The sequence below is a fragment of the Sander lucioperca genome, chromosome 4 (genome assembly GCF_008315115.2).
Source record: "Sander lucioperca isolate FBNREF2018 chromosome 4, SLUC_FBN_1.2, whole genome shotgun sequence".
NCBI classification, from domain to species: domain Eukaryota; kingdom Metazoa; phylum Chordata; class Actinopteri; order Perciformes; family Percidae; genus Sander; species Sander lucioperca.
In genome coordinates this window covers 16,174,343-16,202,156 of record NC_050176.1, presented here as the reverse complement: position 1 = coordinate 16,202,156, position 27,814 = coordinate 16,174,343, and the positions used below count along the sequence as shown (strand labels likewise).

Here is a 27,814-nt window from a genome sequence, read left to right as displayed (position 1 = left end):
CCCAAACACGGCTTAAAAAACATTGCTTAAAGACATACACATAACAGCTTTGTTTTTAGACTTTTCCAGGACACCAGCTTTATTGTGACAGTTCACACAACCATCAAACAGCCCTCTGTAACAAGCACAAAACCTTTTCTCCTCAGCTGCTTACGAACTGTTAATGCCAGTTCTCCCGGGTACACGACGCGAGAGCCTGGAGACGCATTCGGTAAACCCTGTGTAGCTCTGCCATACGTGTACAGGAGTGTCTGTGGTTACATCTCAGTAGTCTTTCCTTCATTCCTCATATTTACTCCTCCCCTCCGTCTAATAAGGGAATACAAAACATCTCATTCAAACTGAACCTTTGTCATTACTGTCTGAATCACTGTCTATAAAACCTCTATGCAGTTCTTATATCATGTCTTGTGCCTCCTTTTGTAGCAACAGTCTCTGTAAATTATTTACAAATGGCCGTCTAACCTGCCCGGCCGCACACGTTTTCTGATCTTTCACCAATAGGTCATCAATAATTAATAAAATAAACTTCACATCAAGAGCAAGAAGGTAAAACCAAAAGCAGACAAATTAAAAAATGATCAGTTGGGTCACTCCTCTGCCCAGATCGGCACAGCGTGGCCCAAAAACAAAACAAAAACAAGGCCGTCATTGAACACAAATGGGACCACTGCTCTGGCTATATGAATAGAGACTGAACCAACAACCTCTTTATTCATTAAGAGACCCACGTGTCACCATCCGGGCTTAATTCACAGAGATGGGAGTTGACCTCAACCACTAAAGCACAAAATTACAGCAGCGGTCTATGTGACGGACTGGGAAGAACTCTTACCTCTCCAACATAAACAATTTCAATATGCAATAAGTGAATATATTGAAATATACAACCTCTTCCATATATTTCAATACAGAAATCATACATATGGGGAAAATAGTAACATATACCATACTGTGTGTGGTGATGAATATGTAATTTGTAACGACTGATGGACCATTACTGACTCCTTTAATAGTGGGAAGAAGAAACAACATGTTAAGATTGTTGCTTAAATTTTATACCGATTAGCCTTTTACCTGAGTACGGGCTATTGTCTCCAAAGGGAAGAAAACTTAAAAAAAAAAAAAAAAAAAAAAAACAGTTGGTGTCTCAACATTGTGTTGTTTCACATTCACACACACGTGTACTCACACCACACAGAAAAAGGTAAAACTAAGAGGCTCGCAGAAGTACCTTTTTAAATAGCAGATATAAACACACCCAAAAGCAAGTCATATTCTCTAAAATGATAATTATCTTTGGAGAGAAAGAAACAGAGAGAGAGAGAGAGAGAGAGAGAGAGAGAGAGAGAGAGAGAGAGCGAGAGAGCGAGAGAGCGAGAGAGCGAGAGAGAGAGAGAGAGAGAGAGAGAGAGAGAAATGAAAACTAAAGAACATCAGAGCTCCTTTCCATGTCTCCACCCATCCATGTGACAGGAGCTCGTCTCCTTCTGAAACCTTTCAGAGTTTCTGGGTGGAGTGTTCCGAGGGAATGGAGAGGTCCAACAAAGACAGTCTTTTTTTTCTTTTTTTCTTTTTTGCATAGCCAGACAGTGGACACGACCACTGCAACCACTCTAAGAGTTTCAAAAGGAAAGCCGTCACTGGAGGTGGGGAGCCTTGGTCCGTGTGCACCCCTTTGTACCAGCTGGCCTGGGGATGTTTAGTGGGTCCTCCCCCCCGCCCCCAAAGATGCAGCTTCCCACTCACAAGGTGGACTCTTTCTGGCGCTCGCGTCCGTTACAGGTTTTCTTGACTTTGGAAATGCCCTCCAGTGCACCTGACTCAGTCATTCTGGACACAGGGAGAAACAGAGAGGAGCAACAGAACATTTTAACTTTTACCAATCCTTTGTACCTCAAGTTTGCAAACAAAAAAGCCTGCCTTATTCTCAGAGTGAAAACTGTTACATATAGTTATACGCTGCTATATAAAAGGAAGCCATTTTACTTTCACTACAGCCTGTGTAGACAAAGTGTAAGTCATGTAGTGCCATAAGCCTTAAAACGTGCCATAAACGGGGCAAACAGTGTAGGGCGTGTGCTTACACTTCATCCATCTCGACGTCCTCCTCATCCTGGGGAAGCTGAAGGTAGGGGTTGTTGGACGCTGGTCTGAACTTGTAGCCCGTCAACACAAAGAAGATCAGAGTAGACACCTCCACCAGGAACTGAAGAAACATGAGAGGGTGTGTGCGTTTAATGACGGATGGTAGACAAATATTAAAACGTGTGCATTAACGATAAAGAATACTGCTCACAGTTAACCTAAAGTTCAATGGCGTCTAGCTAACAGCTTCTAGCTTTCTCCCTATTGCTTGCACCAGACCATTTAAACATAAATTCCCTCTGCAGTTACTTAATCTTAAGTTTATATACAAAAGGTTGCACAATTTCTTTTATCTAGTGAAATTCCTTTTATTACATGTATTTTATTTCATAATAGGGCATGTGCAATACTCAACTATATCAGGGCCTCTGTAATCTCTTCTCAACCAAGTGGACAATCTATATTTTATTTTTCCTGTCCTAAAGTACATTGTTGTTATGTTATGTCATGTATTGTACTGTCTACTGTGAGACAGTACAATCAGTGATATTTAATGCATGCAGAGTTTGCACGCAGCTGTTGTCAGCACTTTTTACACAAGACAAATTTCCTTCGGAACAATAAAGTTTATCTTAATCAGTGAAGCCTGAAACATTTCCTCCCTCCAATAATGCCAACATCCTATCATCTGATGTTCCTAATTATTTGCTGATTAATAAAGGGCTCTGAACACGTAACGTGTTTGCAAACGTTGTCCTGGCATACATCCAAGTAAAACTTCTAGGTAATTATGCCCAGTCATTGTTGAGTCAGCGTAAGGTACAGGTTGTCTTTGACCTAACAAGCACTCATTAAAGTAATAAAGTCAGATTGTTATTGTAGATTGTGGGTGTTTTCTTACCTCATAGCACCACTGCCACTGGAAAGGCATAGTGACCTTAAGCAGAATGGCTATGATCCTTGTAAAGTAGATATAACACACAATCTAAAAAGAAGAAAACAGAATTAAAAAAAATTACACTAAGTTGATAGTCGGATGCTTGAACTAATGCTGTTTTTAATCTAAACTGAATCTTCCACTTACTATCTTGCTCAAGCTTTGTAAAACTTGCTTTGTGTCAAAGTACAATGGTATACATTGTGAAAAAGGCCAAACAGTACGGGGTTGTTTGCAAAGACTTTTTGTTCTGGCTCTGCTGCGATGACTCTGCTGAATGAGAAGCCTAGAGTGGCTATACGTCGTGACTCAGTATAATTCATTGGAAGAAGAATGCTCGACAACAGATAATAAAAACATGTCTGATAGAAGAAAACATTCAAGCAATATCAGCAACAACAACTTCAGTATTAAATGTTTGCTATCAATGTTGTGGTTGGCAATTTCATTTTCTCTGGCAATCTAATAATGATCAGGTCTTGTAGATGGTCAAGGACAGAAGAAAAATACTGCTGAGCTGAACTCCTTCTTACCATGACATAATAATGCCGGAAGAGCTTGAGCTTCTCCAAATTCATGGCAGCTGAAAAAGATATGGACCAAATTCAATTAAAAAACAAAATACAATCTCTACAACTTATGAAACATTTTGGTTGTTACTGATCAGTATTCTCACCTTTGCCGTCAGTGCTAGAAGCCTCCTGTAGATGACGGATAGACCTATAAAGACAGGTATGTTTGAGAACTACAATTACATCTGCACATAGACGGAGAATGTTATTTACTATTATGGGTAAACTTGCATGCATGGTCCATGTAATACTTGTTAGATGAATGTTTGGGGGTGGGTTTGGGGGGTTAGTGCGCAGAAGGGAGGGGGAGGGGACGGGATGAGGAGGAGGGAGGGGCGAGCTTGTTTGTCAATACTTCGAACGTCAACAAGAAGTGACATCACCCAACATCGCTTTAAAATGGGGCTCTTTGGATGCTTTATGGTTTCCCAAGTGCCCAATTTTACAATAAAGATTATCTTATCTCAACTAGCCTGTGTGGAAACAGCTTATACATCACTCTCAAAACTAGTCTTAATTCAAACTTTCAATGGATTTTTAAAATGGAAAATGTAACTGATACAAACTACACACACACACACACACACACACACACACACACACACACACACACACACACACACTTACTGACCAGACAACAGGGAAAAGGATGGCTCCGCAGCAGATGAGATCGACCAGAAAGAGGATCTCCTTCCACAGATAATATTCACTGGAGCCTTCCTCCGTAGACTCGATGATGATAAAGGCGACATTAGCCAGGACCTGGAGGATAAAGGGTGAGTGGATCACCAAAACAAATTCACCGAGTGTAAATAATCCCACACAACTACCGTTTCTCATGCACACACACCTGCAGAGGGATGACAATCATGAAGATCTTCTTTTCCTTGTCAGACAGGATGTATTTAACAAAAGCCCAGCCGGTGCCAATCAGTGCCAGTGTGATGAACAGGAGTGCCCCCTTGAGCCTGGAAAGTACATACAATACACACCGTAAAAACAACAACAAAGTAGTCTTCAATTATATTACACTTCAAATCCCGGAGAAAGTATACTTACAGGTGTGTGATATAATACATGACGGCCCAGCCTTCAATAGGATGTCCCTTAGTATTGATGAAGTGATAGTTGATCTGAGAGAGACAGAAAGAGAGAGGCTCCATAAAAGACAAACAATCAAGGTGTGCTGTGAGCACAGCGAGCAGTACAGACAGAATAAACAGACATAACAATAAAAGTCAAATACAAACATGAGATGGAAGCCAATAGTCTGCTCAGTGGTGATGGTGTACTTACACTATGGAAAACCAATGATGTGGCCTTGGTGAAGGCCAGTGCTGCCATCAGCCAATGGATCTTAAACACGCTGTACCTGTAAAAACAAAAGGACACAGGGGAAGATGTTTAAACATGTTATATAGTATATTAATTAAGTAGTATTAAAATGGTACCATTACAGTGATCAATGAGATGTCATGTCATAGCCGGGAACATTGGGTGTAATTTATATTTAAAAACGACTGCATTCCATTTAGGTGAGCTAGTTCCAGGCTCCTGGCGTTGTGCATGCATGGTTTACTGGGACACTTAATGGAACTGAGCCGTTGTTAACAAGGTCTACAGGTTGAAAATGGATGGAAACGGACATTGTTACTGTCAGGGTAAATTGTAATCATTTTGGGGATCCATTAACTTTTTAGTGTCATCATCAGTTCACATTTTTAATTAGTCCAATACTTTGGTTAAAGCTACATTGTGTAAGAACTTATCCCATCTATCGGAGAAATTGTATATGACAACCAACTGAATATTACTTTCTAGCCCTTCCTCCTACGGTGGCCGAACCCGAAATTAGCTCTCTCCATCGTTTACACGCAGCTGTTCTAGCCACTCCAATATTAACTTTGGTCTTGTTGCTTTGCCTGTCACGTTGTCGTTTTAATTCTCTTTTTCGCTTCCCTGGCGAGTAATCTCCCCCTTGCATTCGTCACGGTGCCAATAGGTGTAAGAGGGCAAAAGGCAGAGGTATGTCCCTCTTTGGCTAATGTATTTTAAAGATGGAGGCGCTACATGGCTGCCGTCATTCGAGCGAGTCGCTCCTATGTATTCTGAATGATTCTGAATGTCAGATTCTACGCTTACGAGAATACTTAGTTGGTGGAAGTAATTACACATGAATGAGTACATATTTGTGAAAGAACAAAGGGGGTTTTGCTTAGAATCAACTCAAAAAATTACACAATATAGGTTTAAGGACCAAACACCTTCAAACCTAATCAGCCTCAGCTCTACTTTCAGTTTAGTGCTGATTAGCCAATATTAGCATGTTAACAAGCTAAACTAAGAGAGTGAACATGATAAACATTATACACACTACATTGGCATGTTAGCATTGTCAGTGTGAGCATATCAATATGCGGTTGTTAGCATATACGTCAAAGCAACACTGTGCTACAGTACAGCCTCACAGAGCCACAAGAAATGGTTATAATGAGGGTGTTGTAAGAACTTCACAGGACATTAAAAACATGACACTGCAAAGTGATCTGGCATCTTTAAATAAGGAAGCTGCAAGATTCTGCTACACAATACTGTATTCGTGTCAGTGCGCTTGCATGCATGTGTACCTGTGCTTCATGAGTGTGTACACCCAGACCAAGGCAGCAGTGAAGAAGACTCCAGCCATACAAATGTAAAGGCGAGACAGAGGAATTTCTGCTGCAGACAGGTAGCCGTCGGGATTCACCTCTGTCACTTCCACCTGCAGAGGATATATTCAGGTTAACACGTGCACACACCTGAGCATGCATGCATGCTAACACAAACACGCTCAACTTACAGAGAATGAGTAGGGGAATTTCACTCCAGGCACCCTGTTCTGACAGTAGTGGAACTTGAGGCTGTACAGACCCTCCGCCAGCAAGCCGACCACCATGTGGAACTGTGGAAGAGGGACGGAGATAAAAAAAAATAAAAATTAAAAATAAAAAAAATAAAAATTAAAAATTAAAAATAAGTCATGCAAACCGTAAAGCACATCAAACACTGTCAACATCACATATAATGCTTACCGAGAAGTTGTAGGAGCCGTTAACTTTGTCCAGAGCCAAAGTCAGTTGTTTGTTCTTCCCAAGCTAGAAGCAAATACAGATTAGAAATTGATTTTATGAATAGATGACACAAACAGAAGCAGGCACACAAAGACCTTTTACCTGGAATTCAGTTTCTTCCACTTCCGGCTTTTCTTCTTTCTGAATGTCTTTATTCGACTCCACAGACTTATCATCCTTTTCGTCCTTATTCAACTTATTGTCTGGGTCGTCTGCTTTTTCGTCCCTATTTGTTGATGGTTTACTCACATCTGGTGTATTGGCAGCATTAGCAGGTTCCTGCCTGGTTTTCCTCAGACCTACAGGAAAGAAATGCAGGTAGAGGACACACCAAACTACCCCGTCATATTCCTTGGGTTTCACAAAATGCTGGTAGAATTCAGCCGTTTTTAAATTCTCACAGGATATTTCAAAGTAAAGTCTGTTTAAAATGATTCCATCATTCATTATGGTGCTTAAATATTAAAGTGAAGCAAAACACTGATTGATTTTGTAAAGTGTGAGCGGCACTGACCTTTAGGAGCTTCAGCCTTTGGCTTTGCTCTCAAGAGGTTGTCTTGTTCACCAATAGCTCTCACATTGACACTACACAAACACACATTACATAGTCATTAGAGCTGTCAGTCTTCCTCTATAATACCATTCAAATTTAATTTGTTATTTATTTTATATTTGAATAATATTCAAATATTTAATGCTTATATGCAGCCTGTTATAAATATGTACTACACTACTCAGGCTTATGCATTGTCAATGCCACTATAAGCATGTGGTTGTTGTTACACGTTCTGTCCACTAGAGGGACTTCCAACATCAGTCTGGCCTTAGGTCATGGCACATTGCATTTCTGGCACGCCGCTCTCTGTTTACATTATTTTCCACCACGCACACAGCGACAAACACAAATCAACAGATAACTCTGTAATGAAACATTATCTAACAAGTGTATTGAAGCGGCTCTGTTGTAAAGGCTAACGTTGCTCGGTTAGCACAATGACATCATGTTAGAAAGCACAGCCGAAACGATTTGTCATAAACTAAGTAACAATAGTGTTAGCCACGATGCTAATGGCACTGATAACTAGCTAAGCCAAACGGTGCTGTCACTACTATTTAGTGATTTAAAAGCAACCCGTTTCTTGCAGATTGTCACGTTACTGAGAATACAGCTGTTAGAAGGTAATATATGAAGTCAAAGCTAACTCTGACAGCTGTAGGGCAGCTAACATTAACTTTTTTTTTAATATTATTTTATTGGCCTTTATTGACAGGACAGCTGAAGAAATGAAAGAGGAGAGAGAGGGGGAATGACATGCAGCAAAGGGCCGCAGGTCGGAGTTGAACCCGGGCCCTCTGCGTCAAGGAGTAAAAATCTACATATGGGCGCCCGCTCTACCAACTGAGCTATCCGGGCGCCCTAACATTAACTTTAGCTGTCTCCATGAAGCTCCCAGCTAAGCTCCTATAACTCGCAACGCAGTTAGGAAACCAGAACGAGCCAACTAATGATAAAATAAACATTTTGGCTCGGTGGATATCGAATTTAAGGTCATGTTAAAACTATTTCCTGTCCATCTTCCGATTTCCAGCCACAGCCTGTCACTCCCCCCTGTACTAACGTTACTCTTGCGTTTCTCACTCCCGTAACTTTTTGTTCATTAGACATGACATGAGAAGAGGGAGATTATCTAACGTTAGCCAACCTATTTATTTAAAAAAAAAAAAAAGAAAAAAAAGAAAATCACATTTGAATAGTAATTTCAGCATTCAAATAGTATTGATTTTTTTTACTATTTAAATTATATTAGACTTTTGGAATTCGTTCTAACAGCCCTAATAGTCATCTATCAGATTAGGCTGCCAGAGCACAGTAATACACACTTCTGAACACTGATGCTGAAACATACACACCTGAGTGTTTTGATATCAATAAGGAAAAGAATGAGAGGCTCGGTGCTGGTCAACTTTGTGAGAGTTAGTGGGCATGTCTCTGTCTCCTCTGCCTGTGGAAAAATAAATAAATCACAAAAAAACAGTTAAATAATCACATTTGAACAGCCAACCTCACATTTCACTACTAAACTTACCCTGAAATATCATTAATGTGATACATCAGTATCTTAAATTAGTTCAATTTATAACATAGGACATTAGACAAAAGCTTTCCTTGACAGCATAATAGTGTGACTATTTAAAACAAGTATGATGAACTGATAATGAATGAAATGTCCTTTTCTACAGAAATATTTATAAATTGATGTACTCACTGTGTAGGACAGGACTCCATTCACACGTGACCTGGAGAGGCTGAAACCAACCTAAAGAGAGATAATAAAATAAATGAGTATTTCCAGTATAAATACAATATTTCACTGTGTCATCGTTCAACACCCCATATATTATAACACTGGCTCCATTTTATAGCTCCCAATTTTGCCCACTAGCTTCCAGTGGTCAAAGTAAAATAAGCAGTCAAAACACTGCAGGTGAAACCATTCATGGCACAAGCTACAATGCAAATTAGTAAGTAGTTGTGATTCTTGTGTTAGATGGCCTGGCATTTCACTGCTGCTGGAAACACTTAATCACTCCAATACATTGACCGCCCACAGTGCACTTTGACTACTCGAGACAAAAACTTTCTAAATATAAAATGCAGTTGATCTCAATTCTCCAACTTATAAACAGCTAAGTGACAACTGACATGTGCTTTTTGATGTTTATATTTGATGAATAATGCAATGTTCATAAGGGTTAGTATAAAAGTTAAGGATGAGGATCCAGAAGCTCTTTATTCTAAGTAGACAGCCCATTATCACTGCCATTGTAAAAAAAAACAAAAAAAAACACATTTATTTGTAATTTTTAAATTAATTTGACTGATATAGATAAGCCAATGTATTCATATCAAATACTCATTCATATTCTTCACTTATCAAAAGAAGCAATGCTGCTACATTGTTCTAATACTTTCTCAACCATTCAGTTCTCTCAAGTCATGCCTTGATCCCCCATGTTGGGTGAACCAATCCATAAATGATGTGATGAGGCTGACCATTGATGAGCTCTTGACATCTGAAGACATAAGGTACTGCATATCAAACTGCAGACTACCTTACTGTCACATTTTATTACACTGTTTATGATCTTCATGTGACAACTTGTTAAGAGATTTGTTTTCCTATCACATTCCATGTTTTCCATATCACATAAGTCACATGGCCTGATGACATTATCAGCATGTTGATTGATTGGCCAGTTGGCTTTATCCCTCTGTAAATACAGCGCACGTGCTGTTTAACAGATAATCAGAGGAAACTGTGGGATTATGTAAATGATAAGGCTGGCCTTGTTGTATATTTTGCTTATGCTCATGCTTGAACACAAATATAAATTGTATAAATCTCATCTTGCAATTATTCCTTTTCATTTATTCAATAACCATTTTGAGAACATGATTCCACCTGTTGTAAAAATCAACTCTCACAAACATACACACGTACAAAAAACTAAAACTTCTTACAGGGTAATTACTGTAGTTCACCAGCTGCTCTTGAAGGCGCAGAGAAACCAGGTTGACATCCAGAGTCCCATTAGCATAGAAACCGAAGGTGTTGAGGTCGACGGCAAACCGAGTTTCATTCTGGGAAGAAGATCAAATAAAAAGTGGGAGAGCTGAGCGGTTGTGGTGAACTGTTAAGTCACTGAACAGTTGCAGCTCACGTTCACTAGCCAACAGTGGTGGAAAAACTATTCAGATATTTTAGTGAAATAAAAGGAGCAATACCACACTGTAGCAATACTACTAAAAAAGTATTAGCATAATATCCTCAAGGCAACCAAAGTAAAAATACCTCATATCCAGAATAATATATTACTGGATTACAATTAATTATGCATTAATGAGTACTTTTTAATTCAGCCACAATCAGTCGCAGAATGGACATTAGAAGACGCTGCTGAGGTCCCTCTTGACTCATTCACTAACTGTAACTGGACTCGCATTCACAGGTACATTATCATCTGCAACTTTGGCAAAGTACAATTGATATATTTTTGTACATATAATTTATACTTACTCAACTCTGATATTACATTAGTACTAACTTGTGTTTTTGATATTTGATTGTGTGTTTGATTTTGATATTTGATTGACCCATGCACTATTCTTTCTAACTATCAATCTATCTATCACTTTCACGTTGCAGCTGGTAAAGGTGGGGATCATTTTAATTACTTGATATACTGCTGGGTAGCTTAACACTGTCATTAATAATACTTTAGAATGTATTATTCAAATTTTGTATTAACATCCAAATCTAAATAAACCTAAAACTGCAAAGTAACTTTAGTTGTCAAATACATATAGTGGAGTAAAAAAAGCACAGCATGTGCCTCCAAAATTAAGCTAGTGGAGTAACGTCAGAATTGTAAAGTAACACAAAATGGAAATACTCGAGTAAAGTAGCTACAACATCTTAACGTCACTAGTGTAGGTTACATTCCAATACTGTTAGCACATGAGCTATCATCCTCATGAGTTATGTTCTATTACTTTTATTGACTCCTAGTTTCATTGTCACAACAACACGACACCACATTTGGATCACCGTCTGTCAAAGCTAATTAAAGCATACTAGCTAGCTAATAGAATGCCCAACCAGCGTAGCTACTACTCTACGTTAGCTCCCTAGCTAACATACCTCTTATTTAAGATAGTCGCCTTACCTTCAGGGTGAGCGAGTGTATTCTCGCCTTGCACCCAGCCAGCAGTAGTAGGAGTAAATAGCCAGCCAAAACACAACCTCTGTGCGCCACAGCCATTGCCAACTTGCTAACGGTAACCAACTGCTTACGTTAGCAAGCGACAATCTTGCCAGATGGCTAAAGAGCAAGCTAGCAAGCAGTCTAAACGGTATAACGGAGGTAAATTACAGCGATGTTAATCGTTAAATCCAGTGCATCGGTTCTTTAATTGCGTCGTTTATAAACAAATTATAACCATTTATGTAATGTTTTCCGGTTCTTTTGTGCTTTCATAGCATAGCTCTGTAGGTGGCAATCTGGCTTCCGGGTCTCGAATCAAACACCAAACATTAAGCAAGGTGCAGACAAGTACGTCAGCTGCTGTAAATTTACATCCGGTACAGACAGTGGCATAAATATAATTCAGATGTCGATACGGCGCAAGAACAGTGATTTATAAAAGCTTTATACACAAATAACACATAATCGTGTGTTATTAATTTGTCACACAATCGAGTTATTCATTTCCCTTTCCACATAAAGTACTACTCCTTTACTTGTTGGCCTAGATTTGGTCACGTGGATCAGTTTCGGGAGCTTCCGGCTGAAATTGTTGCATGAATGATCCTCCACGTCAGAAGTCTCATGTTGTCTGCAGAGTGATGTTTGACATGATTGACACGTGGTGACGTGAAAGTAAAGTTATTATGCATAAATATATATATATATATATATATATATATTATATATATATTCTATAAAATATATTCTATATATATATATATTTATGCATATTTATGCACAAATGATAATATATACATATACTCTCATTTGTTTGCCATACTTCACATCCATAACCTAGTTTAAATCATAACCTTATATATATATATATATATATATGAAATATATATAAATATATATATGAAACTAGTCGCTAACTTTCTCTACCAGGTGACCCACGTGGGTCTTTAGATCTTTTTCACTGAAAAGAGCTGCCTGCTGCGGTCGATCTGATGAGAGTGTTTACTTTTTGTTTTACTTTTGTGATAAAACGATTGAGATGTGTATATGACAATGCTAAAACAACAACAGTAGCCAAGTAAGGCTCTAGCAACAAAACCCCTGAGGTCATTATATTGATTAACGGTGTGTTGTATTGCTTTTGCATTCAGCTTTTCTATTGCAAGACAAATATGTTGTTTATTTTTTCAAATGTTACATAGTCTAGCTTTAAATTCAGTTTTTTTTTTTTATGTCTGCAGAAATCAATCAACTTTAATTCAAGAAACCCCTCTGGCAGGCTTTTCAGCTTATACACTCGGACATGCACAATATGTTTTACAAACATTTTAATGAGGTGTAAAACCATTTAACAGTTATTTATGTTCATATTAATTGATACACCAGAGCTGGTGCCTGTGATGTTGGGTGCCACGATGACACTTTTACCCTGGGCACAAACTGTGGCACCAGCTGTAGAGGTCAAACCCGAGGAAGATGAGGAGGAGGAGGAGGAGGAGGAGGAGGGAGGTGTAGGAGGGGGGGGTTGTCCAACTGTTGATCCACCTGGTGATAAAAGATAGAAACATACAGGATAATTTCCCACTGAAAATAAGGCTTTTGCAGAATTAAGCTCAAGATGTAAACCTTGACTGATAGATCAGCCTGAGCACTTTCTAGAATCTATCACCTGCATATGTTTTCTTTAACTTCTCCGCAGCGTTGTTGTGATTCATCCTCTTCAGGATTTCAACAGCCACCTTCACAGCTGTTTCTTCACCATAGCTGTCTATCATCTTACTGACGGTGTCCTGTCGTTCTGCATTTTCTAGATGGGCCTTACGAATGGGCTGACATCCGTCCAGCACAGGCTGAGTGAGGTTCCACAGAAACCTCTTGAAGTCGTCAGCACCCAGCTCATCCAGAGTGTCTAAGATCAGAAGAGGAACCTGCATTTCTGATCACTAAAAAGAGGAAAAATAAGCTTCAAATTTTGCAGTTTGCAAATAAGCATAGAATTTCTTAAATGTTGAAGATGCAGCCCAATCCAGCATAAAAGCTACAGCCTTCAAACATGTCAAGTCTAGTTTTTCATTGTTGGATGATTGCTATGAATTTGCACATAAGGGTTTCAAAGATTTATTTGTTGAGTTCTTTGAAGGACAGGGGACAACATATTGTTAATGTTTTACCGGAACTATATTTTTTACAACAGAGCATTCTTTCTGAGAGTGTAATCTATCAATACATGACATGTTCATATTAGTGAACTTTTCATAGTACCAACAGTCTGTAAAATGTCAGCCTATATATCTCATGCCAAATACCAAAAAGACCTAAAACAACCAAACAACTGTACAGCATCACTGTAGAACAACAACCTTTTGAGCTCGGTAGGTTAAATGTTCAGTGTCAAAAATTCGACAGATCAGGAGGGTCTTTTTTACAAAACATGAATCTCCAATTTTACAAAAATGAACTTCAATGTCTTCAGAATCACAGGAAACACTCACAAAATACAATACATATGCATATATTAGAAAACAATCATGTAAATCACCTCAGGACAAACAGGTACATAATTGTAAACATAACTGTGACAAAGTGATGTTTTAGGATGTTTAAGCATCCTTGTGATAGCTCGAGTAAGACCAGACGATAAGCAATTACTGTTTTCTTTAATATCTAAGTGAATGTCTTACCGTAGTGGCCCCGGTAATTTGACAGGACTGTCCTGATTAATCTACTGAAGATGTAGTAGCATTGAGTGGTATAAACTACTTTTAGATTCTAACTTAGGCTGTTGGACAGGAAGTTTGACAACTGCGAAACCACAATCACATACAAGTTTAAGTTCATGTTACCGAGAATGAGACTGAAAGAAAGAAGGGCAGAGTTGAACAGTTCCTTTAATTAAAACTCACATGACCGAGAAGCACGTATGCTAACCACAACAAGACATTTCCCACAGCAGGAAATCCACTGTAGTTGACCATCGTTACATGTTGTTTATCCCTGTGATAAGTCCATATCAGAGTCACAGTTATATGGACTTTATACAACAGATGCAATATTGCTTTTAGAACAGAGAGAATATTTTGAGAGCTAAGGGTCATGTAGTGCATTTGTTATAGATTCAGTAGCCTATTACAAATTGAACTGGAATACTATAATACAAAAAAATACTTTATAAATATTCATCATAAGAATTTGAAACACACAGGAGAAGTAACGAAAATAAAGATAATAAGTGTGCTCCTTTTTAAAAAAAAATAATAAAACCTCATACAAAAACTAATAACTACAAGATAACAAGAGTTCTTGTCTCTCTGGGTTAGTATAGACATAAAAACAGCAACATGTGATGACAATGGCAGCACTAAAGAGAGAGAACAGTTATCAAAAATGTTATCCATCCAAAATGGGAAATGCAGCAGGTCACAATAACGGATAATGATGATCTGAAACTATTTCAGCAGAAAAATCCCAGCAGAAGTAACACAGTCAGGCTTTAATTCGTAAAAAAGTCATAAAAATCTCATTAAAAAGGAAAAGATACATTCAGTTTCTTATTCACTAATTTCCCAATATTTAACTGGATTTATTTGACATTAACAGTATTAAATGTCTCACATAAGTTCCACTTATACAAGCACCAAACAATTAACTTAATTCATTAATTCATTAATTTGCAGATGTGCTCTTGCGTCTGTTGCACACTTTATTTTTTTCTGTCTTAGTCTTCCTCTGTGAAATGAGAAGTGGTTTGTTACAGCAGCAGTGGCTCCACCTGCTGACACCAGGTGGAGATGACAAGCACCTGCAGATGTGACGGAGGTCTTTAAATCTCACTTTTAAACGTGTTGGACATAGGTGTAATTTCAAAACTGGGCTTTTTCCAAAGTTTTTGTTCCTTTTCAATGTTTTTGTTGCTATTTTTCTGAATTTGTGTCTCCTGTCGTCAAGGTTTTTTTGGACAATTTGTTTTCAATGTTTTTGTGGAGTGGAGTGGAATGGAAATTTCTAAGTGACCCCAAACTTTTGTTCGGTAGTGTGTGTATATGTTTATCTTTCTCTTTTTAATGTATGTTGTATGTCATGTCTGTGTCTTCTGAATGGACCTTGAGTCTGGCAATAAAGTTGATGATGAAGATGATGATGATGATCTATGTATATAGGTTTACATTGTCACTGGCGAAGTCAGCTTTTCCCAGGACAAAACTCTTACGGATTATAAATTTACATATTTATTATTTAGAGCCCCTCTATCTACTGTATAGTGTTAAAAAAAGCAAAGATTACTTGACTTGATTTGTTGTTGTTTATTTAGAAAGTATCACATTTTAAAATTAGTACTTGGCCTTTATCAAGCATGTACATATTTATTATATAAAAAATAGGATTACACTAAAGTCCATCTTTTTTAAGTAAACATTGACTAAACGGTTTATAACAACATAGTTGTAAGCAGACCAGTTCAGTAATGTATTTGTCAACTCCTCCTGTGGGCACACATAGGTGTTTGCTTGTGTAAAAACAGATAATGAATGACATTATACTGAAACATAGATGTAATTATATAAAATGTCTAGAAGTTACAACAAATACTGTACAAACAGTGTGCTATAAAGCATGTATTCCTCAAAGAGTGGTCCACTGGTGGTCCACAACTAGATTTGGTAAAATATCATATTTTTTTTATTTAAAATTCCAAACAGTGTTTCTCAAACTGTCGTTCATCAACTCCAACGCCTAACAGTAAGGAGCATAGATGTGTTATTTTAAACTTCAAAAAAACTTGTATGTTAACTTAAACATTTAAATTGGCTGTTTTCTCCTGTTGTCGGACTTCAGCAATGAAGCAGACCCGTTTTGCAACACTGCCTCCCATTTACATCACAAATGATCAAGTGACATTTGAAGAAAATGCAGAGAATTAAGTTTACGGTTACTGCATTCTCAGCATAAGCAGCACCATTCTTCCCATTGAGATGGCAACTAAAACAATGAGTGACTGTTGTTAAACCGTCATTTAATTTGGCTGTAATTTGTAATATAGTGTTGAAGTAGGATGCTTATTGTTTTGGGGAATATTTTGACAGTTAGGTGGTCCGTGAGTTTTGTTTAATGGGTAAGTGGTCCTTGGTCTGAAGAACTTTGAGAAACACTGTAATAAAGCATGTATTAAGCTTGCCTACTGCTTATAAATGCTAAATATGGAGATTTGAGGTTCTTTAAAAATAGTAAAGCTGGAGCTGGAGGACTTCCACTTGTGCACTATAGGCTTACTATAGTTGCCAATCACATCAATATTTTTTTAAAATGTGTGCATTTCATTATCCCGGTGAGCTTGTGTTCTGTGAGTTTTATTTATTGACGGTTATATTCATTGTTCCAGCGGTGCTACTAGTGAATTGTGGGGCGATGATCACACTTCCTTGCTGAGCCGTCAGTGCGGCGGGAGCAGCAGGAGCTACAGCAGAGGAGGATGCGGAGGGTGCAGCCATTTGTCCTCCTGCAGATGATACAGCTGCAGAAAATCAGACAAAAAAAGACATGACAAAGTAACTGATTTTGCTTACTTTGACTCATGAGCTTGCCGGGAGTTAAACATCCACTGTACCTGCGTATTTTTTCTCTAACTTCTCTGCAGCGTAATTGTTCTTCATCTTCTTCAGAATCTCAACTGTGACTTTGACAGCCAACTCTTTATTGTAGCACTCTATCATTTTACAGACAGTGGCGGTCCGGGATGCGTCCTCCAGACGGGACTCAGGTATTGGGTTGCAGCCAGCCAAGACCTCCATTGAGAGGTACCACTGAAGCGTTTTGAAATCTTCTTTACGCAACGTCTCCAGAGTCTCAAGAAGCAGCTCCTGAACCTGCATGTCTGCTCACTGAACAGACAGAAGAGAGGAAATCAGTTTCCAGATTAGCCTTCAATGTAATCATTCGACAATAAGCTAGATGAAAAGTTTTACAGGAGGTTATGTGTATATGTGCTGAACTAGGGCTGCAATAATATAAATAGTGTATTAATGCTGATACAGATCCGGTATACGCATTAATAAGAAGAACTTTTAGGTTGCCATGTGGAATGTTTTATTTTCTTTTAGCTATAGTTCCAATGGACTATTCACCCACTTATACCTGCTGGAAAAGTCACAAGTTTCTCTGTAATGAGCCATCAGGTCTGCAGTTATAAAATCCCAGCAAATACCAGAAAGCCATCTACATTTAATTTATTTGTCATAAATAAAGGGTTTTGTTTCTAACCTGTAGCACTTTGAGATCTTTTGATGAAAAGTGCATTATAAATAAAATGTATTATCATTATTATTATTATTATTATTATTATTGTTACAGTTTACTCTAGTAAATATTAGCAAGTTGTTAATAACTTGATTTATGTCCAGATGTGGACTTTTCCTATAGGAAAGTGGTCTGAGAGTACACGGACTAACTAAAGAGGCACTTTAGCTATTTAATATTACTTTTTTATAAAGTTGGCGACTCACATTTAAAGTGCTCATATTATGCTCATTTTCAGGTTCATAATTGTATAGACCTTTTTCACGGCAGACATGTTGACATGTTATAGTAGGTGTATTCAAAACCATTACTGATGGCTGCATTCCACTTAGGAGAGGCCCTGTTATTGTGCATGCTGACTCACTGAAATAGCTTGCTGGGACACTTGATGGAACTGAGCCATGGTTAAGGTTATCAATTTCAGCTGTGCTTTTCCTACTATGACAAGTCACAATGTCTGCTGTAAAAAAGGTCCATTTAGAGGTTGTACCAGAATAGGTTTAAATGGTTTAATTTTCAAAAAACACCATATTTTTTGTTGTACTGCACATTGCTGCAGCTCCTCTTTTCATCCGGTGTGTTGAGCTCTCTGTTTTAGCTACAGAGTGAGGCATCATACTTCTGTTGTTTTGTTGGGAGTCGCACATGCTCAGTACCTAGGTAAGGACTACTAGCCAGTCAGAAGCAGAGTATGAGGGCGTGCCACGCTAGCAGCTAGGCGAGTGAACAGTGTTTTCTGTTGGAGATGGTAAGTCCCTTTGGGGTGGACTTTGGGCTTTTTCACTTTGTAAACCTATAACAAGCACAAAAAAAGATATATAACACAATAAAGGAAAGGGGAAAAAGCCAAAAAGCATAATATGAGCACTTTAAATAAAAAATAATAATGGTCAAATTTGATGCAGGGCCCGAGCCATCCTGACTTTCAGTCCTTGGTATGAGTCAAGTTCCAAAACCACTCCATTTCCCATAATGCAAGTTGATAGCCTCTTTAATTAGGCAATCAACTGATGACATCATCAGGGTTATTGTTTACATTAGCCTATACAAGAGTTTTAAGTAATATACTCTCTATGATTACGAGTACACTGAGCTTCATGTGTAAAAGCATGGAGTGCTCCTTTAAAAGACAGTAAAGTATCATGCTGAAGGAGGATTTACCACAACCTGGCAACTCACAACTTGGTCTAATAAATTACAGTTACCAATTTATAAAGAATGAGTAGACTAAATGCAATTCATTAAGATTAATAAAGCCACTAATCAGCCTACAGTTAATACACCCTTTACACCGAATTAAAAAGTTTTTTTTTTACATTATTGAATTCACATCTGGATCTGAGAGTGACTTGATGGGCCTCTGCTCTAAACGGCTATGGAAGTCGGTTTACAGTAGAGAACAAATGAACAAACGGGACTGAAAACTACTCTTCTGGCGGTGCAATGAAGAAGTGAATAGCCTAACATAACTGATTTAAATAAATCAATCTTAAGCAACAACCATTGAAATCCCTGCATAAAAAACGAAAGACAACACAGTCAGTGTTACAACACTATCAACAGGCGCCATCGCGTCTTACAAACTTCTGCTGTAACTTGAATTATTTAATTGGACAAAATGTGCAACCAGCACAGCAGCATGGCTGCGCCACACCGGAACCAAAGAGTCAAAAATTATCATTTTCTTTAATGAGCACTTTAATCAAAAAAGGACTTACCGTGTCACCAACAGCCTACAGATATATGCTACCACCGAGAAATGCACACAAAATGGCGCAACTTATTTTACTTTCTGTTTCAACTAGTATTTCAGGAAGTTGGCACACTTCCAGTGCAGCAGATCACTATAGGCTACAGTATGAGTATACGGGTGAATGAGACCGACAGTGGCATTAAAGTCACCCACTGTTCATCCATGAATAAATACATTAAAAAACACAAATAAATGCATATAGGCTAGATACATGTTTTAAGTGTCTTTTCACCATTTCTTTGCCCCAGTTATCAAATCTGTTGAAGACATGTTGACTGGATGCATTCACTATGGCTAATTTCACTCATAAAGTCAAGTAATATCAGAAAAAAAAAACTATAACTTTAACACCAGGAAAAGACAACTGTGAGGGTGAGGACAGAACTGACCCAAACGCTAGGCTCAGCAGACAAACAAGTTTATTTAAAGGAGAGGGAAGAGGAAGGAGTGGAGAGGCGGACGCAGGGGACAGGAGAAGGGGCTCTGGGGCTGGAGTAGGATGGTGAGGGAATGCTGAGGGAGACTGTAGGGTTAGGATGGTGAGGGAATGCTGAGGGAGACTGTAGGGTTAGGATGGTGAGGGAATGCTGAGGGAGACTGTAGGGCTAGGATGGTGAGGGAATGCTGAGGGAGACTGTAGGGCTAGGATGGTGAGGGAGCTAGCGGGGAACAGGATGGCGAGGGAGCTGGGAATGCGCGGGGGAACCGGGACCAAGGGGGCCGAAGAGGGGGCACTGGAGTCCAGGGCAGATGGGAGTCGAGGTGGAGGGTGGCTGGAAGCTGGAACGAAGGCAGGGCAGTACAGGAGCAGAGCAGGATGAAGCGGAGAGCCGTGAGAGGGGGACCGAACGGTGAAGCCAGCTGACTGGAGGTACGGGAAGCGAGTGGAGAGAATGACTGCAGAGAGGAGACAAAAGGTAGCGACAGACAAGGACAGGTAAGTGCAACGTTTTCTTAGAGAGCTTGTGTTAGCGTGTCACCAGAATGACTGAAGCAACGATCAAGCGAAGATGATGAGTGGATCCGGGGTTCATATACTGGCTTGATAGTAGATGGCTGGCAGGTGTGTACGGCGGGAGGGGTGATGGTGGAATGACGAACCGGTGCGTGTAATCAGCTGGCAGGAGCAGGCAGGAGGAGGGGAACAACACAGGAGACACAGAAAGAGGCAAAACAAACAGAAATTGACAGTGGGAATAAAATGGGCACTGGGAAACAGAAAATAAAACAAAAACTCACAGCCAGCCGACCCCAACCATAACAACAACATTAGATCAGTATTTTGATTTAGGACAAACAAAAGGCAAGAAAATATCTAGCCTCATATCTCATAATCTCATCCCTATGATTTTTGTTCTGGAATTGCAAACTAAATTAAGTAAAATAAATAAATAACAAATGGCATTATGAGCTTCAATTCAAATGTCAAATATATAAGCTAAAACAGAAACAGAAAAGATAAAAAAGAAAATTGCAGAAAGAAATAAAAACAAATTGCACAAACCAAACTTAGAAAACAAACAAAACAATGGTCTCTTGCCAGAAGAATCTCAACTCAAGATCCACTTTGGGTATTTAAAGGCCTGACCATAGAGCTGAGAAAAACTGTCACTGCTACTGACATCCTTCACATCACACATCAATATGTTCTATTGTTAATATGAACATATTGTCTATAGCAGCTTTAAATGGGCTCTGTACAACAGTATTGTAGCAGATATGTCAAGACATAGTGGAGTAATGTATGAAGGTAAATATGGTGCAAAAAGGGAGAGCTTGTATGAAGGTAAATATGGTGCAAAAAGGGAGAGCTTGTAGAATACAATGTGAGAACTTGCAGAACAAAAAATCTGAACTTGTATGTTAAAATTTGCACTTGTAAAATTTTTATTTGCACTTGTAAAAATTTTATTTGCACTTGTAAAAAATATTCACACACGTGATCTGAATTTGAAGTCATACAAAAAAAAAACGAGAGCTTGTAAAAAAAAATCTGAACTTGTAAGTTGAAATTTGCACTTGTAGAAAATGTTCACACACCTGTATTCTGAATGTGAAGTTACAGAAAAAATATTCACAAATGTGTAGATTGATATTTACATGAACACAATGACAGCTGCAAACTTATAATGCAACATTTACTCGTATACATTTTTTTTTTACTCTGGTTCATTTCCCATCACAACCACAACTCAGTGATTACAACCTCTCGAATCTGTCACTGCAACTTCACATATGTGCTCTCTCGCATCACAAAGTGGCGAATCTGCGCACCTCAACTTTCACAACACTCTTGACGATACATTTGGTGCAAAACTAATTTGTACCTGTGGACTTAGGCTGTGGAGCTCTGAGCTAACAGAACGGGAAAAGCCTTCTTATATACAGTCTATGGGAAAATCAGGGTTTCTATCGCCAGATGAGGGACAACTCTGTCTGGCTTATTTATGTAGCATGGAAACTTGGTGGAATAGCATGCTAGCGTTAGCTAACTAGCAGCCAGCCCGCTTCTAAATAAATACCTTTTAATTATCGAAACACTTTTTAACAGTCAAACTAAAACACTGGCGGTGAGCTCCACGGCCTGCAGCCGCAGACGGACCGTCATCAGTGGGGATCGACCAGCGTAGCAACACTGCTTTTGCCAGAAAGCTTCGCTGCCGACCTCGACCTGCAGTCGGAGCTCCAGCGGGACACGGAGAGCCCCACATCCGGTAGCAGCGGCCCATCCCCCGGCCATGACCAGAGCTTGCTTTGCTGATGTTGTGCATCCCTGCTAAGAATTGCACCCGCTTGGGCAGAAACAATAATTTCTGCAGAATTCATTGCTGCCGAAAATTGCATCTAGGTAGCAAGGAAATGCTACTACAGAGTCTGATAAAACATTGATGTCTCTAAACCTTCTAAAATCCTAATCATTATTGATGAACATGACAAAGAGATTTACTATTGCCTAGTTTTTAAACAGTACTTTGCCTTATAAAATCATTATTTTCCCTAGTGGATGCAATTCTCGGCAGGGATGCGAAACTTGGCACCTGTTACCCACTGATGACGGTCCGTCTGCGGCTGCAGGCCGTGGAGCTCACCGCCAGTGTTTTAGTTTGACTGTTAAAAATGTTTAGACAATTAAAAGGTATTTATTTAGAAGCGGGCTGGCTGCTAGTTAGTTAGCTAACGCTAGCATGCTATTCCACCAAGTTTCCATGCTACATAAATAAGCCAGACAGAGTTGTCCCTCATCTGGCGATAGAAACCCTGATTTTCCCATAGACTGTATATAAGAAGGCTTTTCCCGTTCTGTTAGCTCAGAGCTCCACAGCCTAAGTCCACAGGTACAAATTAGTTTTGCACCAAATGTATCCAGAGTAAAAACAAAAAGTATACGAGTAAATGTTGCATTATAAGTTTGCAGCTGTCATTGTTTTCATGTAAATATCAATCTACACATTTGTGAATATTTTTTCTGTAACTTCACATTCAGAATACAGGTGTGTGAACATTTTCTACAAGTGCAAATTTCAACTTACAAGTTCAGATTTTTTTTACAAGCTCTCATGTTTTTTTTTCTTTGTATGACTTCAAATTCAGATCACATGTGTGTGAATATTTTTTACAAGTGCAAATTTTATTTTTACAAGTGCAAATAAAATTTTTACAAGTGCAAATTTTAACATACAAGTTCAGATTTTTTGTTCTGCAAGTTCTCACATTGTATTCTACAAGCTCTCCCTTTTTGCACCATATTTACCTTCATATAATGGCGTCCTGAGCAGAATAATGTCACACTCCCTCTGTGTGTCTTGTAAGCCGTGTGCAGGCAATCATAGCCTGGACTTTGAATGTCTTATATAGCAACCTTAAAGGAGATATGGAAAAAATATGGAGATGACATTTTGATGACAGCAATGTAGCAATATGGTGGAAGTGAGAAACACTGAAAAGAAACACTGAAATCATGTCAGCAACATGCTGTTATTATACTGATGGTGCTGCATTTTCTGTGATAACACATCATATTTGAGTCTACTCACACCCATACACACACACACACACACACACACACACACACACACACACACACACACACACACACACACACACACACATTCTCAACAATTTATATGATATCCTAAGAAATTAGGCGGCGACCACCGGCTGGTAATGATGACAGTTAAGTGCAGCGGTCTTTACAGTTAAAGTGACTATTTGTAACTTTAAGTTTGTGTTGATACTAGCGGCCGCTTTTAGGGCGTTTTCACACATACCTCATTTGGTCCGGACTTTCGGACTTTTCAGTTTGATCCGAACCAAAATTAGAGGTGTGAAACCTCCCCCGGACCACGGTCCGGATCAAAAGACCACATTTTGGTCCGACCAAAAGAGGTGGTCTCGGTCCGGACCAAACTGAACCATGGTCTGGTTCGTTTACAGTGTGAAAGCATTTTTTGGATGGTTCGGACTTTCGGACCAAATAGAAGCTCTGGCAGGCTCTCCTTGTGTTACAAGACCGGGGAATAGCTCCTTTAAGGAATAGCTCGGTGCTTAGTGTGTAGGCTACATGAGAGAGTGAGAGTGACGGTGAATGCGCTCAGAGCAGACAGCTGTCGGCTATCAGAGCAGAGAATACATCAGCAGTTTATTTGTTAAGTGGTAGTAAATGTACAGTGTAGGTTTCCGTTTGTCTCTGAATAAATGCTCCAGAAAGAAAGTTCCTGTGTCTTGCTTCTCAACATCACAACAAAACAAAAAGAGCCGCGGCAGTAGGGGAGAGCAGCAGTCAGTCGAAAAAACTCCGACACAGAGAGAGGATACGAGAGGACGGGGAAGCCTGTCTACAAACCAATCAATTATAAGTATCTGGAGACGCAGCTCACGTATGTGATGACAACAGGACGTAGTTTTGTCACGTATAGATCTTTAGTGCGCTTGCATAAATGCAGTGTGAAACCAAAACCTACCGGATCAAATGTATACAATGTAACAAAAACATGAACCTTGGTTCGGACTTTAATGTGTGAAAACGCCCTTAGTCTGGCTATCACCAGACCAAGCTCAATCTTTTAAGATTGAACATTAGTCTGGGGAGTCCGCTCTGTATTTTCTCTGCACGAGGCGTGATCAACGGGCATAGTTCAAATGACTCTGCACTGCATTTGACCTATGGCTAAGCCACGCCCCCTCCACTCACTCGGACAAACAATCAACATTCGGTGACAGGCGCTATGGCAACTGTCACAGTAGGAGACATTTCTCAGGAGGCAATTGATGATTTTTGGAGACAGAAAGATTATATATCATCTCGAAGTCACCAAAAGGGCCTTAACTATGCATTGGAGGGTTATATTAATGATTTTATTGTTGAGAAGGTCGATAAAAAGCTTCAGCTCCAGGCAAAAATGTACAGGTCACAGTGTAAACGTGATAAACCGCATCTCGTTGCCATCACCATCTCAGACAACAAGATAGAGGATCAGCATTGTTCATGCACTGCAGGGTAAGAAGTGTGATTTACTTTCAATTTATTGATTTATTATTACTTTCAATTTATTAATCTAACTTGACGTGACTTGTAAAATATGCTATGGTAATTGCTACTAGCTTATTTTTCATCTAAACCTAGCTTAAAGCTCCGTATTAGCATAGCTAGATTTTTCTTCTGCTAAAGCAGCGTTTTGTAATATACTAGGCTTTGCTAAACATCTGTTAACAGCAACAAGTTCCATGTCATTGATCTGACACATCATTGGGATTGAATCCATAGGGAACCGGGTTACTGCTCCCATATTATTGGTCTATTCCACTATGTTGACCGGCTGCGGGGGAGAGATCAGCTGTCCTGTACAAGTCAGACCCAGCAGTGGCATCGGCCGAGAGGCAAGCGGATCACAAGCGGCCAACCTATCACGTCTGTTGCCAAAGCAAAGGCTAAACGGAAAAAGAAGCTGGCCATCTGCTCCTACAACCCAAACAGGTAATCATAGGTTGATGTCATGTACAGTAGCCTACACTGTGGTGGGCAAAGTACTTATTCTGCAGTTAAACAGTCTGTGTGTTTTATTTTCATTCATTCATATTCTCTTCATGAACTCAGAGAAACAGCATGTTTTCATCTTTGTGATGCTGCATGTACTGTACAATATCCAAGTATGACTGTAACATTGTGAGGTGACTATGAAGCTCATGTCTTGCAATACATTACCTAAAACAACCTTGCTGCCTTTTTTAGGAAAGAGTCAGGTATGAGAGCAGACGTATATGATGTCATAAAAAACATGACCGGGGCCCCAATAAGTTACCTGGTCAATCAGACAGCTGCTAGGGTGACAGTACAGGGAAAGGAACTTCCAATCGGATGTGGTTTGAGTTACCAGGTAAATAATACACTAACAGTCTGCACACTGCACAGTATCTGGAGGAAAGATGGTTCAAATATTCATATTCATCTATCTACATAAGTAGACTATGACAGCTAACAGTTGATCAATTTATTTTTATTTACATTTGAAAACATTCAAGCAATGTGCATTCCTCTACATCATTTCTCATAATGATGTATGCGGGACCCCCAGAGGTAAAAATGTGCAACACTTACAGCTAATCACAGTAGATTATCAACAAATACAACTATTCCAGTCACAAAAAAAATCTTTACACATATATACACATACAGTACAATTATTTCAGATGAGCCATCTTTTTGACATTTTAAATCCCTTGCTCAACACAGAGAAATACAGGATAGCTATGAGACATGAGTGTTTTCAGCAACTCTAGGAAGTTGCTTTTCTGAACAATTTCCTTGTCAGACAATGATCCAGTAAAAAGAGTCGATGTAAACATGATAGCGCCACGTGGATCACATGCAATCAGTGATTTCAGAGTGTTGGTTGACTTGTAGTTTGAGAAACTTTGACTTTGCAGTACTAACGAACTTGGCCTCTCAATCTTTATTTCTGTGCAGTCAAGTATTGCTAGAGTTGTTCCAAAGTTGATCTTATATTTATCTGGCATTTGGGAGATGATGGTGTCTCTATGTGGCCATTTACCAAGTAATGTACTACACACACACACACATACACACACACACACACTCAAACACATGTGTATGTGTGTTTGTGAGTGACACAGATGATGGCCCATTTTAGCTGAAACCATGTTGCCCATTTTACCTCAGTGGGTTAAGGTCAATTGGGCCGCCAAGAAAAACATCACTTTTTGAAAAAAATATGTTCATATAGCAAACTAACATTATTTCTGATTGATGCCATCAAGAAAGATATTATGCATATTTTATTATGTGCGTGTTTTTTTTTTTTTTTTAAGAGATTTATCATCCTTATAATAGTTTAGTTAGATTTGGTATGCCAGGCTACTTACCATGCAGCTTTCTGGTGCAGTCTTGATTTTAATTATTGCCCCGCCCACCATAGCAACCATAAACCAATCAAATCACCTGTTACTTGTCAAGCACAGTTATGACAACAGTTTAAAATCCTTTGCAGTCATTGGCTCTAAATTCCAGAGGGGCTGGGACCCACAAACCTTAAATGGCCCATTTTACCTGATATCACCCTATATATTGGCCAGAATCTGCCTTTGGGGAGGAGGGGGGCATATCATAGTGGGGGGTCTGGGTGTCCTCCCCCAGGGAAATTTTAAGCATCAACGACTTCATTTCCTGCATTCCGATACACTTTTATGCAAAAAAAATAGGCTACCTTAGAAAAAAGCACGGATAACAATTCAAAATCTATCAAAAATATAATCGAAAGTATGTTACGTGTCATTGGGCATTTTTAAGTGGGTATATAGACATCCTGGAGCTTACTGTCACGTAGACTACACCACTGGAAGTGATATTGATAGGATAAGCGTTGTGATTTACGCAAAACAGCGTTGACTTTTTATGCCAGCTTTCCTTCCTGCATTTTGCCTTTAAAACCGTGTCTGTGTTCTTCATATTTATGTAGAATTATAGTTTGCTCTTCTTATGTAAAATATGCAGCTCTGGTAGATGTTTGCGATTGGTCATGCTGCGCAAACACCGCCTCTTTTATGTGAACGCGCGCGCCGCTGGATTGGGAAGCCCTGGGTTGATTGAACTAGTTGATAACCAGCGTCGTGATAGCCTACAGGTTATGCGGGACCGCGGTTGTTAGGTTTGGTGAAGCCGGTGTTGCACCGAAATCTGTGACCCGTCGTGATCTGTGTCCCTCCTGTTAAAAGCGTAGCGCCCCCTTCCGTGGTTAAGGTTAGGGACAGGGGTTTGGTTCAGGTTGAGGTAGGGGGACAC

General features: G+C 39.2%; 2 protein-coding genes across 3 annotated transcripts; both read right to left on the bottom strand.

The window, feature by feature from the left end:
• Window positions 1–53: 53 nt before the first annotated feature.
• On the bottom strand, window positions 54–11,940 carry LOC116042767 (protein GPR108). Of its 2 annotated transcripts, none has more exons than XM_031289121.2 (18): window positions 11,436–11,940; window positions 10,231–10,350; window positions 8,975–9,025; window positions 8,619–8,710; window positions 7,222–7,292; window positions 6,810–7,006; window positions 6,669–6,731; window positions 6,437–6,538; window positions 6,225–6,358; window positions 4,894–4,969; window positions 4,657–4,730; window positions 4,448–4,565; window positions 4,229–4,359; window positions 3,702–3,745; window positions 3,559–3,605; window positions 2,990–3,073; window positions 2,088–2,209; window positions 54–1,833 (listed from the first exon to the last, which is right to left on the bottom strand). In XM_031289121.2, exons 1-18 carry the CDS (start codon window positions 11,529–11,531, stop codon window positions 1,746–1,748), a joined length of 1,710 nt encoding a protein of 569 aa, XP_031144981.1. In that variant the 5' UTR covers window positions 11,532–11,940; the 3' UTR covers window positions 54–1,745. The 2 variants fall into 2 exon arrangements, with proteins under 2 accessions (XP_031144981.1, XP_031144980.1); XM_031289120.2 differs by having other exon boundaries at window positions 3,559–3,608; window positions 11,436–11,935.
• A 724-nt stretch (window positions 11,941–12,664) lies between these two features.
• LOC116042998 (pyrin-like) lies at window positions 12,665–14,357 on the bottom strand. Its single transcript, XM_036000879.1, has 3 exons — window positions 14,156–14,357; window positions 13,144–13,417; window positions 12,665–13,019 (listed from the first exon to the last, which is right to left on the bottom strand). Exons 2-3 carry the CDS (start codon window positions 13,406–13,408, stop codon window positions 12,823–12,825), a joined length of 462 nt encoding a protein of 153 aa, XP_035856772.1. The 5' UTR covers window positions 13,409–13,417; window positions 14,156–14,357; the 3' UTR covers window positions 12,665–12,822.
• Window positions 14,358–27,814: the final 13,457 nt, after the last annotated feature.